Source organism: Stegostoma tigrinum, chromosome 3, assembly GCF_030684315.1.
Source record: "Stegostoma tigrinum isolate sSteTig4 chromosome 3, sSteTig4.hap1, whole genome shotgun sequence".
In the NCBI taxonomy this organism is placed as follows: Eukaryota; Metazoa; Chordata; class Chondrichthyes; order Orectolobiformes; family Stegostomatidae; genus Stegostoma; species Stegostoma tigrinum.
Genome location: NC_081356.1, coordinates 60,557,554 through 60,573,315, shown reverse-complemented (window position 1 = coordinate 60,573,315; position 15,762 = coordinate 60,557,554). Strand labels below are relative to the sequence as shown.

The 15,762-nt window shown below is 39.5% G+C and overlaps 1 protein-coding gene across 5 annotated transcripts in view; it reads right to left on the bottom strand.

Annotated features, from left to right (window-relative positions):
• Nucleotides 1–3,512: 3,512 nt before the first annotated feature.
• The window catches only part of LOC125451145 (kinesin-like protein KIF27), a 108,221-nt gene continuing 95,971 nt past the window's right edge, over nucleotides 3,513–15,762 (bottom strand). For 4 of the 5 annotated variants that reach the window (XM_048527922.1, XM_048527921.1, XM_048527923.1 and 1 more), the window contains one exon: nucleotides 3,513–8,100. In XM_048527922.1, the coding sequence (XP_048383879.1) occupies nucleotides 7,640–8,100 (461 nt within the window). In that variant the 3' untranslated portion in view covers nucleotides 3,513–7,639. The remainder of the gene's footprint in view (nucleotides 8,101–15,762) is intronic. The other variant, XR_009445571.1, reaches the window with a different exon arrangement.

Sequence of the window (15,762 nt, the reverse complement as noted above, 5' to 3'; positions counted from 1 at the left end):
CCTTTTTAGAGTAGCCATTTTAATAAGGTTTTACCCACAGATCTTTGAAAATACTCCAGTTATTTTGAAAGAGTAATATCTTTATTCATCTCTATGAAGAAAGCCATACTGGTAAAAGGAAAATCAAACTTTACATTGACAACAGCATTTAGAGTCACAGGGTTGTAAAACATAGAAATAGACCCTTCAGTCCAACTCGTCCATGCCAACCAGATACCAAAACTAATCTAGTCCCATTTACCAGCATTTGGTCCTTATCTCTCTAAATCCTTCCTATTCATTTGCCCATCCAGGTGCCATTTAAATGTTGTAATCGTACCAGCCTCAACCACTTTCTCTAGCAGCTTATTCCATACATGTATCACCCTCTGCATGAAAAAGTTGCTCCTTAGGTCCTTTTTAAATCTTTCCCTTCTCACCTTAAATCTACGCCCTCTAATTTTGGACTCCCCTCCCTGAGAAAAAGACTGGCAATCCACCCTATCCATGCCGCTCATGATTTTACAAACCTCTATAAAGGTCACCCCTCAGCCTTCAACACAGCAGAGAAAATAGCCCCAGCTTATTCAGTCTCTCCCCATAGCTCAAACCATCCAACCTCAGCAACATCCTCATAAATCTTTGCCGCAACCTTTCAAATTTAACAACACTTTTCCTATGGCAGGGAAACCACAACTGAACACGGTATTCCAAAAGAGGCCTAACCAATGTCCTGTACAGCCACAGCATGACCTCGCAGCCCTATATTCAATGCACTGACCAATAAAGCCAAGCATACCAAACACCTTCTTCACTATTCTGACTACCTGCAACACCACCTTCAAGGAACTATGAATTGGCACTCCAACATTCCCTAGGACCTTACCATTAAGTGTATAAGCCCTGCCCTGATTTGCCCAATTAAAATGCAACACCTCACATTAATCAAAATTAAACTCCATCTGCCACTCCTTCCACCCATCTGACTTATGTCACTCTTCAATGTCCAGTATATGACTAATTCAAAACAGCAGAAACAGTAATTGCTTTAATCAACTGAGAATACCGTAAAATAACAACATGAGTATAGTATGAGATCAAGATCCTAAAAATATTCTTCAAAATCAAGAAAATAATCAACAACTAATACAGCCTATCAACAATTAAACAATGCAACAAGATTCATTAAAACCAATCTCTCTGCCATAAAACAACTCAGCTTTCACAACCATTTGTTACATCAGCAAATTGACACGTTTGGAAAACATAATTCCTAAGATTTCAAAGGAGTTCTGGAATGGATGCCCAAATCAAATACAGCTTCCTAATTAATGGGAAGAAAATCAGATCAAGTTTTATATGGATAACAGATCAATGAGAAACAAATTACAGTTAACAACCACACAACAGCTTTTAATCAATATTTCACTTCCAGAACAAAGAAGATACTGGTGAGATCATACATCAACAAATTTTTGATGTGATTTGATTTATTATTCTCATGACATGTACCTAGGTACAATGAAAAGTTTAGTTTGGCGTGTGGTACAGGCAGGTTATAACATACAAAAATTATAGAGTGATTGAACAGAGTGAGGAATACTAAGTTACAGCTGCAAAGAAAGTGCACCAAAAAGCAAGATCAACAGTAGATTTTAAATTTGAGAGAACATTCAGTTGAGTCTGTAGATAGTTCCATAAATGCACACTCTGAACCTTTTAGTTGTGGAAACTTAAAAGACGAATTCATTTGTCACAGAATTGTCGTTGGTCAGTTGGAACAGTTACTGAATGGAGTTACTGAATACTATATGGAACAGTTACTGAATGTCTTCAATCAAAATGTTTCTACCTTGAGAATTAGCAGCCTAAATAACCCTGGACACAGAGTCCAGAAAATTGTTCTAAAAGCATTATAGAGTAAAGGTTCCATTCAATGCAGTGTATTCTACAGAACATATTTACGAAAGCAGAATAAACCATCTGACCAGAGGAGACAGACTCCTCATCTGAGCAACATACTGCATTTGCCAACATCTATATGCAATCCTAAGCAATCTGATGCCACATATTTTGTGATGGTTATGGTTCCAAAACTCCACATAGGCAAACTGTTTAGTCTTCTGCCAACAATCATCACTACTCATTGTTGCAAGAAGTCACTTCTTGAAAAAATGCTACAAGCAGAACAACATATCAAATAACAAAGCAAATCATTTCTAACCCAACATGTACATTCACACCACTGAACAAAATCTTGAAAAATATTTCAAAACTGGAAGGGAACATGAAGAACAACAACTTTCGAAAAACCTATTTTACTCCATCACAGGAGAAATGAAGCAGTCATATTGTATAGATTTATTTAGAAATGATTTCTGTAAATGTAAATCCAACTAAATATAAACTAGATATTGGTACCAGCATCACAGTTATCTTGGATTATATTCCATGGTTCATCTGATTTAAAGCTGTGCGTAGGTTAAAGGTACAGGAACATAAAATGTTAGAAGTGTCTTCCGGTACCAGTATCCCAAATTGTTGTATCAGATTATGAAATAACTGTGAAATCACTTTGAAAGGTAATCAAACTCGTACATGTCTTCACTTTAGATTGACTGCTTCATTTCTTCCTCGGGGAGCTAAGAATAGTACCCAATACTAATAACAGAGCACAAGTATAATCCCCTTGTAATTCTCATTCACACCTGCAGTTATATCATCACAAATTCAGTTGGCCATATCTAAAAGAAGTCAGCAGGAAAGACATAAAATTAGCAACTTTACCTCAAGTGTCTCTATACATGGTTATATAATTTCCCGATCAGGTCAAAGATTTTACAATGGTAGGACAGGTAACGAAAATGTGTACAATAAATGTCGTAAAAAGAAGTAATCTAAGTAACTAATTTGTGTATGTAATTACTGCTCAATTTTTGTGATCGGGATAAATATTTAGGGAGGGTTATTGAGCAAGGGTAAAGGACCCTGGAGCAACTATGCAATGAAGTCACCGAGCTGTACATCACTGAGCGTAGCATAAGTGCGTAAGGGTTATGGTTAGGGTTAGACTCTTACTGTACTACTCTCTAAAGTGGGAAAGAGTCTTAAGAGCACATGGACAAGAACACACAAAGAAGAAAGAGTAGTCTTTATCTAACATAGCCAAAGGATCAGAGCCTGGGTGTATCTGTGATTACCATGTACAACAATGTTTAATGTTGATGCATAATAAATGGCATTAAGTCTAAGCCTGAAGATAGTCATAGACTTTGCCTTCCCCTTGACCAATTTGTCTTGAAACCAAACGCAGTATGACATCAAAACACATTATAATAAAGTCCCAGATAACAAGGTGTAGAGCTGGATGAACACAGCAGGCCAAGCAGCATCAGAGGAGCAGGAAGGCTGACATTTTGGGTCTACACCCTTCTTCAGAAAATGAAGGGTCTAGGCCCGAAATCAGCCTTCCTGCTCCTCTGATGCTGCTTGGCCTGCTGTGTTCATCCGGCTCTACACCTTGTTATCTCAGATTCTCCAGCATCTGCAGTTCCTGCTATCTCTATAATAAAGTCTCAGTCTGCACTTGTCTCCTGCAATTAAGGAGCACTTTTTCCTTGCAAGACCGGAGTGAGTAGGGTAATTTCCCACTTCATGCACCTGACTTGAGAGCAAAACTCCAGTCCAAGGTTACCATTTTATGAGGGTAATCACAAAGAAAGCCGTGATTTATGAGTTTTAAAAATTAGAGTTCAACGACTACAAACTAAAGCTACACTTACATTTTAGGAATACTGTGTTACTTTAGTAACAATTTTGACAGCAAAGAAAAGGCCTTGTTTCAGACAGACTGACTGCCTTTGACTAATGTTGGACGAGGATGGCAACTATATAACACATTGCAGAGAGGCTGAGAACAAGGAAGGCTAATAGATTGAAGCATGTCACTCATTTCTTTGCACTGGGCTGCTTTGGTATTGTTAGAAAGATAGGAAGATTTAGTAGTCTTAGGCATGGAGTTAAGTCTTATCTCCCAGACAATGAAGGGAAATTGGCAAAATTAGTAAACATATTAACGGTTAAGGAACTAAGGGTTATGGTGAGTGGGCAAGTAAGTGGAGCTGAGTCCACGAAAAGTTCAGCCATGATATTATTGAATAGCAGAGCAGGCTTGACAGGTCAGATGGTCTACTCCTGCTCCTATTTCTTCTGATAGGTCTTTCTGTAGGAATGATGTCAATGGTTTAAACAGATAATGCCTGAGGAATGAGTTGTAGATAGTCTTAGCTTATATGGGATCAGGAAGGGAAATAGAGTTGAGAGGAAAGGTGGATATTATGAGTGATATTAAGCAGGGGATGTGGGGGAGACTGGTGTCAGAATATGATAGGTAGCCATGAAGGCAGCTGCACAGATTATTTTGATATTTGGAAAAAAGAAATCAAAGAATTTGCTGGAATAAATTTGAGAAATGACTTGGCTAGTGAATTTGAGATTTAGGATGAAATGTCTATATAATCTTTACTGTTCAGTGTGTTTACATAGATATAATTATGAAAGAATGTTAGAGAAATTCAGAAAGAGACAGTTCCAAATGCTTTAGGCATGAAGTTTTTCTCAGACCTAACGGATTAACTGAAATGTTGCAAATCAAGTTTACACTGTAGCAGTGATCTATTTATCTTTTTATATGAAAGCAGAAAATAAAGATGTCAGTGATGTTAAAAAGTCTCTAGAAATACTGTTAAGGGATTTTGGGATTCAGTCATGTTCAGCATTTTCTGGGAGAATTAGAATGCTCAGTCAATAAGTACAAAAATATATTTTGAATTTGATGTTAAATGAAGCGAACAAAAATAACATCTAGATTTGATTTGGAATCCATATGGCTGCTAACAACTCAGCACAAATGGGCCCAAATTCTGAAAATGTTTGAATGAATTTCATCAACAAGACACATTTGAATTATAAATAACTATTATTATTCACATTATTGACTTTTATTTAAAATTATTTTCCATAAGACATAGGAATGGAAGTAAGACCTTCGGCCCATCGATCCCACTCTGCCATTTAATCATGGCTGATGGGCATTTCAACTCCACTTACTCGCACTCTCCCTGTAGCCCTTAATTCCTTGCAAGATCAAAAAATTTTCAACCATAATAGTTGCTAATATTTTTAAAGGATCCTGGTACTGACTGCATTTACTGAAAATATTGATTTATTTCAGCAAGAGAATCTTACATTCTTTTATTTTTGCACAAAAACAAAATTTCCTTTAAATAAAATTAACAAGTGTAATCATAAAATGCTTCTACAAAAAAAAATCCATTACACTGGAATTCTAAAACACCTTCCTTAAAGTACAAAAAAGAACAAAACGTAGAACACTGAATAAAATTGGACCATGGCACCATTGGAACAGAAATGGAACACATTTGGATTGCCAGAATACCATGAACTGCACATCTGCAAAATAACAGTATTGTCATCTGATTAAGAACATTTGATGACACAAGTGTTTTTCACCAAGTAAAATCTGAATTTAGACTTCTCACTAGAATTATGTGGAAAAATTCAACAGTAAGTAGCAAATACGTTCCGTACACAAGATGAGGAATGTTGATTCTAGGGAGCCGACTAGTGCTGTCATCAAACACGCTTGGAGCCAGATTTAGCAATATCCAATTTAATGGTGAGTAAAGCTCTTTCTACTCAGTCCTAATGAAAAGCCTCAGCCACAACCTCAGATCAGCACTCCTGCTATACCGATGTATCAATTTTTTCCATTATCAACAACTGAGCAAAACTACCAATTAGCATCAAGTTCAGGGCATTACATGGTATAGACCTATGCTTAGTAGAACTAAAATAATTGTTTTCAAACTCATTGCATCTGGCCCACTAAAAAGGATATATTCATCTCACATGTTTGGAATGGATTTGAACATCAAACAACATAAATTGCCAATCAGATCATTTTTAGTGATGTTTATATGGGAAGAATAATAGCCAGTACATCAGAAGCATCCCTGGTCTCACTGTTCAATTGTGCCATGGGACCTTCAAAACATTTATTTGAACCATCATATGCGGTTTCATTTTTATGTTTCATTCAAAAGACTGCAACACTGATACTGATCAGTACGAAGTTCATGTTCTGTAATGAGGCTTGAGTGCACAATCTCTTAGAGATTTGACTTGTTCATCAACAAAGTTTGCACAGTCATAACACAGACCTTCTAATTAAATGAAAATTAAAATTAGGAAGTTTCAAGAATGGATGGGTAATCTGTTCTTCTTGGGGTAGATCCCAAACAGTGCAAATTTTAAAAAAACCTCTAAAGTGAGGGAAATATTCTATCAATTAAGCCATGTTAATGTTATTAACGCATGTATTGGTTCTTGGATTGACCCTGGTGCAGATGACACAATTTCAAGAAGTAGACTGCTTGGGGTATTAAGTTCACCACTGGCATTTTTAAAACACAAGACACTGAGAAGTTATGCTGAGTGACCATCAAACAGAGCTTCTGAAAGGCATTAATCCATCCATTTATCTACTCGTTATTCACAGACATTTAAGCATGATCTAAGGTGATTATGCAAATGAAATTCCGAAATCAAGCTGTTTCTGGTTCTGTTTTTCTCTAAATTATGAAAAGCTACAGAGGGATGCTTTTATTGTGCAAATTATATTACTTTCAATTTCCCCAAAGAAACAACTTATTTAGCATCTTTAATATCCTAAAATGCCTCCATGCCTTTCACAGCAGGATTAAAACAAATTTTATTCCAAGAAATTTTAGGCCAGGGAGTGGTTTTAAGCAGGGAAGACAGGAGGAAAGGCTTAGCGAGAGAATTACACAATGAACGTTTCGGCAGCTGAAGGTACACTCATCAATGATGAAGCATTTGAAATTGGGGATGTTCATAATTCCAGACTTGCAGGAATGCAGATATTACAGACAATTCAGGGCTTCAGGATGATTCAGAAAAAGGAAGCAAGTAGGCCCGGGGAGATTTGAAAACCAACACCAGAAATCAACACACTGCTCAGCTAATGTAGATCAGCAAGCACTGGGATGATTGGTGGCAAGGATGTGGCACAAATTAGGTCATGGACTTTTACACTTTATGAGTGTAGAACATGAGGCTGGTCAAGAGTGCATTTGAATAGTTAAGATAACAAAATACATGGGTGTCAGTTGCAGATGAGATGAGGTGTTGTTATTCGGATAGAAATAAGTGGCCTTTGATGGCCCAGTTCAGTTTAGTAAGTAACCATTCATGTGCTATAGTTTTATTCCAACTGTGTTTTCCGTCATTCACTCCAGTAATATTTGTGCATTCTAGTCTTCAATTCAGAGATATGTGTAGTATACTACAATTTTCTGATAATTCAATATGAAAATGTTAGAAGCAGAACTGCAAGACTAGTTTTTTTTCCCATTAGTCTTTACAGATTGGAGAACTGATCATCTCTGGAGAAATGTATTGCTGGATGTGGGTCTTTCTGAACAGAATTCATTTGGAACAATACCGCTTTCAATTGCAAGCCACATCCTTAAACCAGATTTTCCCAGCTAAATCAGGAATTAGCTCAGTTGTTTCCAGTGTAAGAACGTTGCAAGATTCATAACAATCAAATTTTATGCTACTTATTGAAGTCCACCGATTTCCTGTTTATTTCAGTAGAATCTGCCGGAATAGAGTTTATGCTGTTACTGAAACTTGGGCGTCTCATGGACACTTGTGTTGCAGTAATCTGCCGCAGCTCTTTGCGGGATAATCTTACAGGAGTAATGACATGAAGCTGCGATGTCTTCTCAATTAACCGAGAAGGCTTAAGAGATGAAGAGAGGGCGTTTGATAGCTGTGCTTCATCTGTCGTTTCTGAACTGAATAAATACTCTTCCTCATGTGTCATTTTCATGGAGACATTTGCCATTTTAGAAATTTCTTCCAATGATTTCTGATTTTTGTGTATTCCAGGTATGGCTGGAGGACTGGTATTTTCTTCTTCATCATTTTTAGATGGTCTCGAAGCCCATTTTTGTTCCTTTATAAAAACGTCTGCTCCTCCTGAGCTTAATACTGTATTACCAGTGCCATTATCTGCAATTAAATTCATTTTTAAATATTAAATTTTCTTGAAACAGGGTATAAACATTGAGACAAATTTTATGCTAATGGTATAAGTCATGGCTAAAAGAATGAGTGCTAAATTTGTCTGAACATTGTCTTAATAACACTCAAATTAACCAATCATTTTATTTGTCTTATTAGTTCACAGTTCCAGGTGAAGAGCTTGGGATTATATGACCATCGTCTGGGAAGCAGAGAAACTTTAGTTGCAAGAGATGATGTAAAGGGAAGCCTGAAGCAATTAACCAAGAGGCCTCAACACATTAACCATTAACTTTGCTAAAACAGAGGATTAAAAAGTGATGGACGGAAGTGAAGGCAAATGGAACAATATTCAGGTTTGGAATACTAGGTTGGAAGAAACATTCATGCCACATAAATGCCAGGCAATAACAATCTCCAACAGAAGAGTCTAATCTCTCCACCTTGTCATTCAATGGCATTATAATCACTGAATCACTCAACATCAACATCCTGGAGATATTCGTGGAAGTACAGTCTTGTTAGATGAGAAGATAAAAGTTTTTTAAAAAAGAAATGGTGTAGATTTAAGGAATTTTGAGCACGACACTTGCTCCCATTTATGGGGGCCATGGTGGCAGCTCTTGTGGTTGCAGCATGACAGGGCAATGTAGCAGAGGCAGAAAAGAAGGAAAATTGTTTGCAATGAGAATAGGAGCAGGAAGACTTTCTGAACGTCTTATTGACCTAAGACTTTCAGAGATCATTTCTTTTGCTTGCACCTCAGCCAGAAGCAAGTATTTGATGGTTACATTTCATCAAAGAAGTGTCACAGAACGGTGCCATCTCCTTTAACTGAATCTTTAACTGTAGGTGTTATTGATGAGGCCAGCATTTATGCCCATCACAAATTGCCCTGGAGAAAATGATGGAGAGCCATGTTCTTAAACTGCTACAATCCTTTTGGAGTAGGCATGACAACACAGTGCTATTGGGAATGGAGTTCCAAGATTTTTGACCCAGCAATATTGATGGAATGTGATATAGTTAAAAGTTGGGATGGCGTGTGGCACAGAGAGGAACTTGCAGGTTGAAGTGTTCCCCTGCCCTGTTCCTGCTAGGCGACAGAGATTTAGGTTTTGGAAGGTGCTGTTGATAGAGTCATCTAGACTTGCTGCAGTGCATCTTGTAGGTGCTATATGCTGTTGCTAGTGTAAATCAGTGGTGAGGCAAATGCATGTTCAAGGTTACCAATGAAGCAGGATACTTTGTCATAGATGGAGTCAAGCTTCTTAAGTGTTGTTGAAGTGGCAACTTTTCACAGAAGTGGAGAATACTCTATCACACATCTGATATGTGTCTTGTAGATGGTGGACCAGAATTGGGAAGAAAGAAGGTGACTTATTTGCCTTAGAATTCTTAACTCTGGCCTGCTTTTATAGTCTCAGTATCAATGGTCCAGTTCAGTTTCTGGTCAGCAATAACCCAGAGGACACAGATAGTGGAGGAAATGAGTGATGGTAGTATCATTAAATGTCAAGACGTAAAGGTTACATTCCCTCTTGTTGGAAAACATCATTGATTGACACTTACGTGGCATGAATGTTACTTGCCCAGACCTGGTTGTCACAGAGTCATATAGCACGGAAACAGACCCTTCAATCCAACACATCCATGGTGACCAGAAATTCCAATTTGACCTAGCCCATATCTCTCTGAACTATTCTTATTCACATATCCATCCAGATGCCTTTTAAACTTTGTAATTATTTCTGTCTCCACCACTTCCTCTGGCAACTTATTCAATACAATCACCAGCCACTCCGTGTAAATGTTACCCCTCAGGTACTTTTTAAATCATTCCCCTCTCACCTTAAGCCTATGACCTCTAGTTTTGGAGACTCACATCCTAGGAAAAAGGTATTGGCTATTCACCCTACCCATGCCCCTCATGATTTTATGAGCCTCTATAATGTTACCCCTCAACATTCAATGCTCCAGAAAAAAAGCCCAGCCTATTCAGTCTCTCCCTACAACTCAAACCTCTGTTCCTGGCAACATCATTGTAAATCTTTTCTGAACCCTCTCAAGTTTAATAACATCCTTCCTAGAGAAGGGCGATCAGAATTGTATGCAGTATTCTAAAAGCGGCCTCACCAATGTTCTGTACCGCCGCAACATGTTACAACTCCTATACTCAATGCAAGTGTGCCAATGCCTTTATCATCACCATGTCTACCAGTGATTCCACATTCAAGGAACTATGCAGCTGCGTGTCGGTCTCTTTGTTCACAACACTCCCCAGACCTTACCATTAACTGTACAAGTCCTGCCCTGGTTTCCCTTACCAAAATACATTTCACATTTAGCTAAATTAAACTCCATCTGCCACTCCTCATCCCATTGTACTCTGAGATAACCTTCTTCACTGTCTATTCCACCACCTATTTTGGGGTCATCTACAAATTTACTAAACATGCCTCCCTTCTTAACATGCAAATCATTTATATAAATGACAAAAAGCAGTGGACCCAGCACTGTTCCTTGTGGCACACCACTGGTCACAGGCCTCTAATCCAAAACACAACCCTTACCACCACCCTCTGTCTTTTATCTTTAAAGCAATTTTGTAACCAATTGGCCAGCTCCCTCTGAATCCCATCTGATCTAACATTACTAACCAGTCTACAATGCAGAACCTTGTCAAATGCTTTGCTGAAGTCCATATAGACAATGTCCACCGCTCTGCCCACAATTTTCTTTGTCATCTCTTCAAAAATCTCAATCAAGTCAGTGAGACACAATTTCACATGCATAGGGCCATTTTGACTATCCCTAATCAGTTCTTGCCTTTCCAAATGCATGTAAATTTTGTCCCTCAGAATCCCTCCAACAACCTGCCCACACTGATGTAAGACTCAGCAGTCTATAGTTCCCCATCTTTTCCTTACAGCCTTTCTTAAATCATGGCACAACCTTACCTAACCTCCAGTCTTCTGACACCTTGCCCATGGCTCTCCATGAAACAAATCTCTCATCAAGGGGCCTGCAATATCTTCCCTAGCTTCCCACAAAGTTCTGGGAAATACTTGATTAGGTCCCAGGGATTTATCGGTCTTCATGCGTTTTAAGACCTCCAGCACTTCCTCTTCTGTAATATGAATTCTTTTCAACACATCATTATTTATTTCTCCAAGTTCCCTAGCTTCCAAGTCCTTCTCCGCAGTAAATACTGACATGAAATATTCATTTAGTATCTCACCCATCTCCTGTGGTTCCACAAGTAGACAGTCATGTTGATGCTAAAGAGCCCCAAGCTCTCCCAGTTACCTTTTTGACTTTAATGTATTTGTAGTATCTCTTTGAATTCTCCTTAACCCTATTTGCCAAAGCTATCTAACAATCCATTTTTGCCCTCCTGATTTCCTTCTTGAATACACTCTGACTGCCCTTATACTCCTCCAGGGATTCACTTGATCCCAGCAGTCTATACCTAACACGTGCCTCTTTCTTTTTCTTGGCGAAAGCCTCAATATATCTAGTCATCCAGCATTCCCTACACCTACCAGCCTTGTCCTTCACACTAACAGGAACATACCCTCTCTGAACTTGTGTTATCTCATTTCTAATGACCTTCTACTTCCCAACCATCCCTTTACTTGCAAATTGCCTCCCCCAATCAACTTTTGAAGGTTCCTGCCTATTACCATAAAAATTACCCTTACTCCAATTTAGAACTTAAACTTTTTGATTAGTTCTATCCTTTTTCACATCCCCTTCTAATTCAGATGGAAGTCGTCCCTCTTACACAGGTCATTTCCAACCCTGAAGAGATCCCAATGATCTAAAATGTGAATCCTTGTCCCCTGCACAGCTACTCAGTTCTGCATTCATCTGCTCTATCCTCGTATTCCTACTGTCACGAGCTTGTGGCACCAGTAGTAGTCCAGATATTATTACCCTCAACAACCTACTTTTTAAACCTCTTGCATAGTTTCCTATATTCTCTCTGCAGAATCTCATCCCTTTCCCTACCTATGTCATTGGTACCAACATGCACAACTACCTCCTGCTGATCATTCTCCCCTTTGAGAATATTCTGCACCCCGCTCTGGGATATCTTTGATCCTGGCACCAGGGAGGCTACATATCATCCTGATGACTTGATGACAGTCGTAGAAATGTCTGTCTGTGCCACAGACGGGGAGTCCTCTGTTCCAATTGATCACTTGGAACCTGACATACCCCTCATTACAGTAGAGGTATTCACGGTACGAGAAACCTGACTTCCAGTGCTATACTCCCTGAGAAGTCATCCTCCAGTTGTTGGTTAGGTCGTTGAGCTGACTGGCTTTTGTGCAAACATTTCATCCCCCTTCTAGGTGACATCTTCAGTGCTGTCTAGCCTCTGTTGAAGTGCTGTTGTTGTGTTCCATTCTGAATTTGTATGGCCCCGTCTGTTATGGTGGATAGTTCTGCTTCCAGTTTTGCTCCTTCGTGGTATGTAAATGGGTCTTTTTCAGCATGTTTGTTTATGACACCAATGATTGGAAACCAGGCTTCTAGGAGTCCTCGCACTTGTCTTTCTTTTGCTTGTCCTAGTAGTGTTATGCTGTCCCAGTTAAACTGATGTCCTTCTTTGTCGGAGTGAATAGAAACAAGGGAGAATTGGTTTTGCCATTTTGCTGTGAGTTGGTGTTTGTGTAACCTGGTGGTGAGTTTCCTGCTTGTCTGTCCTGAGTATTGCTTCTCACAGTTGCTGCATTGTAATTTGTATATCACATTTGGCCTGCCCATTGAGGGCATGGGGTCTTTCTTCTTTGAGAGTACCTGGCAAAGTGTGGCTGTTGCTTTGTTTGCTACCATTCTTCCAAGAGGTTGTAGGAGTCTTGTAGTCAGTTCTGATATGTTTCTAATTTAAAGGTAGGGCGGCCAGTGTGTTGGCGTGTACAGTGTCTTCTTGGTATTGTTTATTTGCCAGGCATCCGCGGATGAAGCTGTGAGGATATCCATTGTTTGCATTGATTTTGTATAGGTATTCCTCTTCATTTTCACATAGCTCCGGGGTGTTGCAGTGTGTTACCACTCGTTTAAACTGAGTCTTGACACAGCTCTGTTTGTGGACACTGGGGTGGTTACTGTTGTAATTCAGGTTTTGGTCTGTGTGTGTAGTCTTCTGTACACACTGGTAAGGAATTCAGCGTTGTTTATTCGTTCCACCATTACGTCTAGAAATGGGAGTTGATTGTTGTTCTCCTCTTCCCTGATGAACTTGATCCTGGTGAATATGCTGTTAAGAAGGTGGTTGACCTTGCTCGTTTAATGATCATGAAACAAGAAAGGGGACAAAAAGTTTACACAAAAACCGGTCATCTCAGCGAACCAACCAACAACTCCAGCCACAACCCGAGCTCCAGATCTTCACTAAAACATGAAAAGTACAGTATCCAAAATAGCATATCTATTTGAGATGGGGATAACTGCAGGCGACTCCTGCAATGTTTCCACCTTCATGAAGCTGCCATCTATCACACCGTGTTGCTCTTGTAAACTCCTCATTGCCTCTACCTGCCGCTCCAACCGATCCATGTGGTCTAATAGGATTCGCAACCAACACACTTCCTGAAGACATAGTTTTCAGGAACATTCAAATTCTCCTTGATCTCCTACATCTAACAGGAAGAGCACATCACCCTACTAAAAGCCATTTTTGCCCCTTTAACAACCTGCAGACACAACAATTGCCTAAAACAACAATCACAATATACTTTGTTCAAAAATGCAGCATTACAAGTCTCACTGCTTAAAAATACTGCTCTGGGATAACTTACTATTAATCCTTAATATTAAAAATCAATCAAGAGACAGATCTCAGTTCAAACGTAATACACAGGGCGGCACAGTGGCTCAGTGATTAGCATTGCTGCCTCACAGAGCCAGGGACCTGGGTTTGATTCCACCCTTGGGCCACTGTCTGTGTGGAGTTTGCACATTCTCCCTGTGTCTGCGTGGGTTTTCTCCCACAGTCCAAAATTATGCAGGGTAGGTGGACTGGCCATGCTAAATTGCCCCATAGTGCCCAGGAATGTGTAGATTACGCGGGTAGGGGAAATGGAGGGGTAGGGAAAGGGGTCTGAGTGGAATGCTCGGAGGGTTGGTGTGGACTTGTTGGGCGAAATGGCCTGTTTCCACACTGTCGGGATTCTATTTTAAAAAAAGAAAGCCTTCACCTTATGGTTGGTTTTACTCACCAAGCTGTTTTGTTGTTTTTGTTTATTTTATTCATTCACAGGATGAGGCCTTTGCTGGCTAGGCAGCATTTATTGCTCATCCCTAATTGCCCATTGCTGTGGGTCTGGAGTCACACATAGGCCAGACCAGGTAAGGATGGCGGTTTCCTTCCCTAAAGGACATTAGCAAACGATATGGTTCTTTCCCTGACAATCGGCAATAGATTCATGGTCATCATTTGACTTCAAATTCCACCATTTGCCGTGTCGGGATTCAAACCCAGGTCCCATGAACATTATCTGGGTCTCTGGATTAACAGTCCAGTGATAATACCACTAGGCCATCACCTCCCCTAGGTTGCTTGGATTTCCCATGCTTGTCTCTGCCTTGCTTGTCCCAGTTTCCTGGTGTTGGCCCAACTAAATAGGTGGTTCTCCTTATCCATGTGGAGATGAGTGAGTATTGGTCATGTCTTTTTGTTGCCAATTGATGTTCATGCACCATTGTGGTTAATTTCCTTCCTGTTTGTCCAATGTAGTGTTTGTCATAGTCTCTGCAGGGAATCTTGCATATGACATTGGTCCTGGTAGAAGCCTGGTACTCCACTAAGAAAGCCACCAATAAACACATAGTTCTCGACCCCATATACACTCCATTGCAAAGGAAAACCAAAAGTGAGACACCAGCCTGATGGACCGAGTTTAATTAACAGACGGGAAATACAACAGCCATTCATCGGAAGCTGCACTGATGATGTTACCAGCAAGGTAATGAAACATCTGTGGAACAGCGAACCAGCTTGGTGAGCCCATCAACCACAACATCCACAAACCGAATTACAAATCTGCTCTAAAACCTTAGTGACTTCACCTTACCAGTATATACTTACAAAAAAAAGGTTAAGATTTAGAAGCTTTATAAATCTTAAATTGAAATACTTGATCAGGCTCAAAAACCAAAAGGTCGTCTCTTCTCCTGTAGATTCAGGCACTGATTTTTAAAAAAAATCAGATACCTCTGTAGCTGCGTGAGAAGCTGGATATTAGACCTCCCATGTCAGTTATGAAACTGCCTGCTTGTTATTTCAGTGAAACTTAATCTCCAGAGCCCTTGTGCAATTTCTTGGTCTGACCACTGTGAAATTGCTCGTTAGCTGCTTCATAAAGTTCTCCAGATCTTGCTGCATACAGCCAATGACTGCTTCAATACATTAGGAGTCATGAATAGTGGTCAACATTATGCATTCATCAGTGTACATCATCGTGTCTGATCTCATGACAGAGGGAAGGTCAATGATATAGCAGCTTAAGATTATTGGGTCTAGAACATTATTTTGAGAAAGGGCTATTTTGGCACAATGCAAATGCTTTTTGAGCCAGAAGGTCTGGCTTCAAGTCCCACCTGCTCTAGAGGTGTGTCATTACATGTCTGGATGCTGTT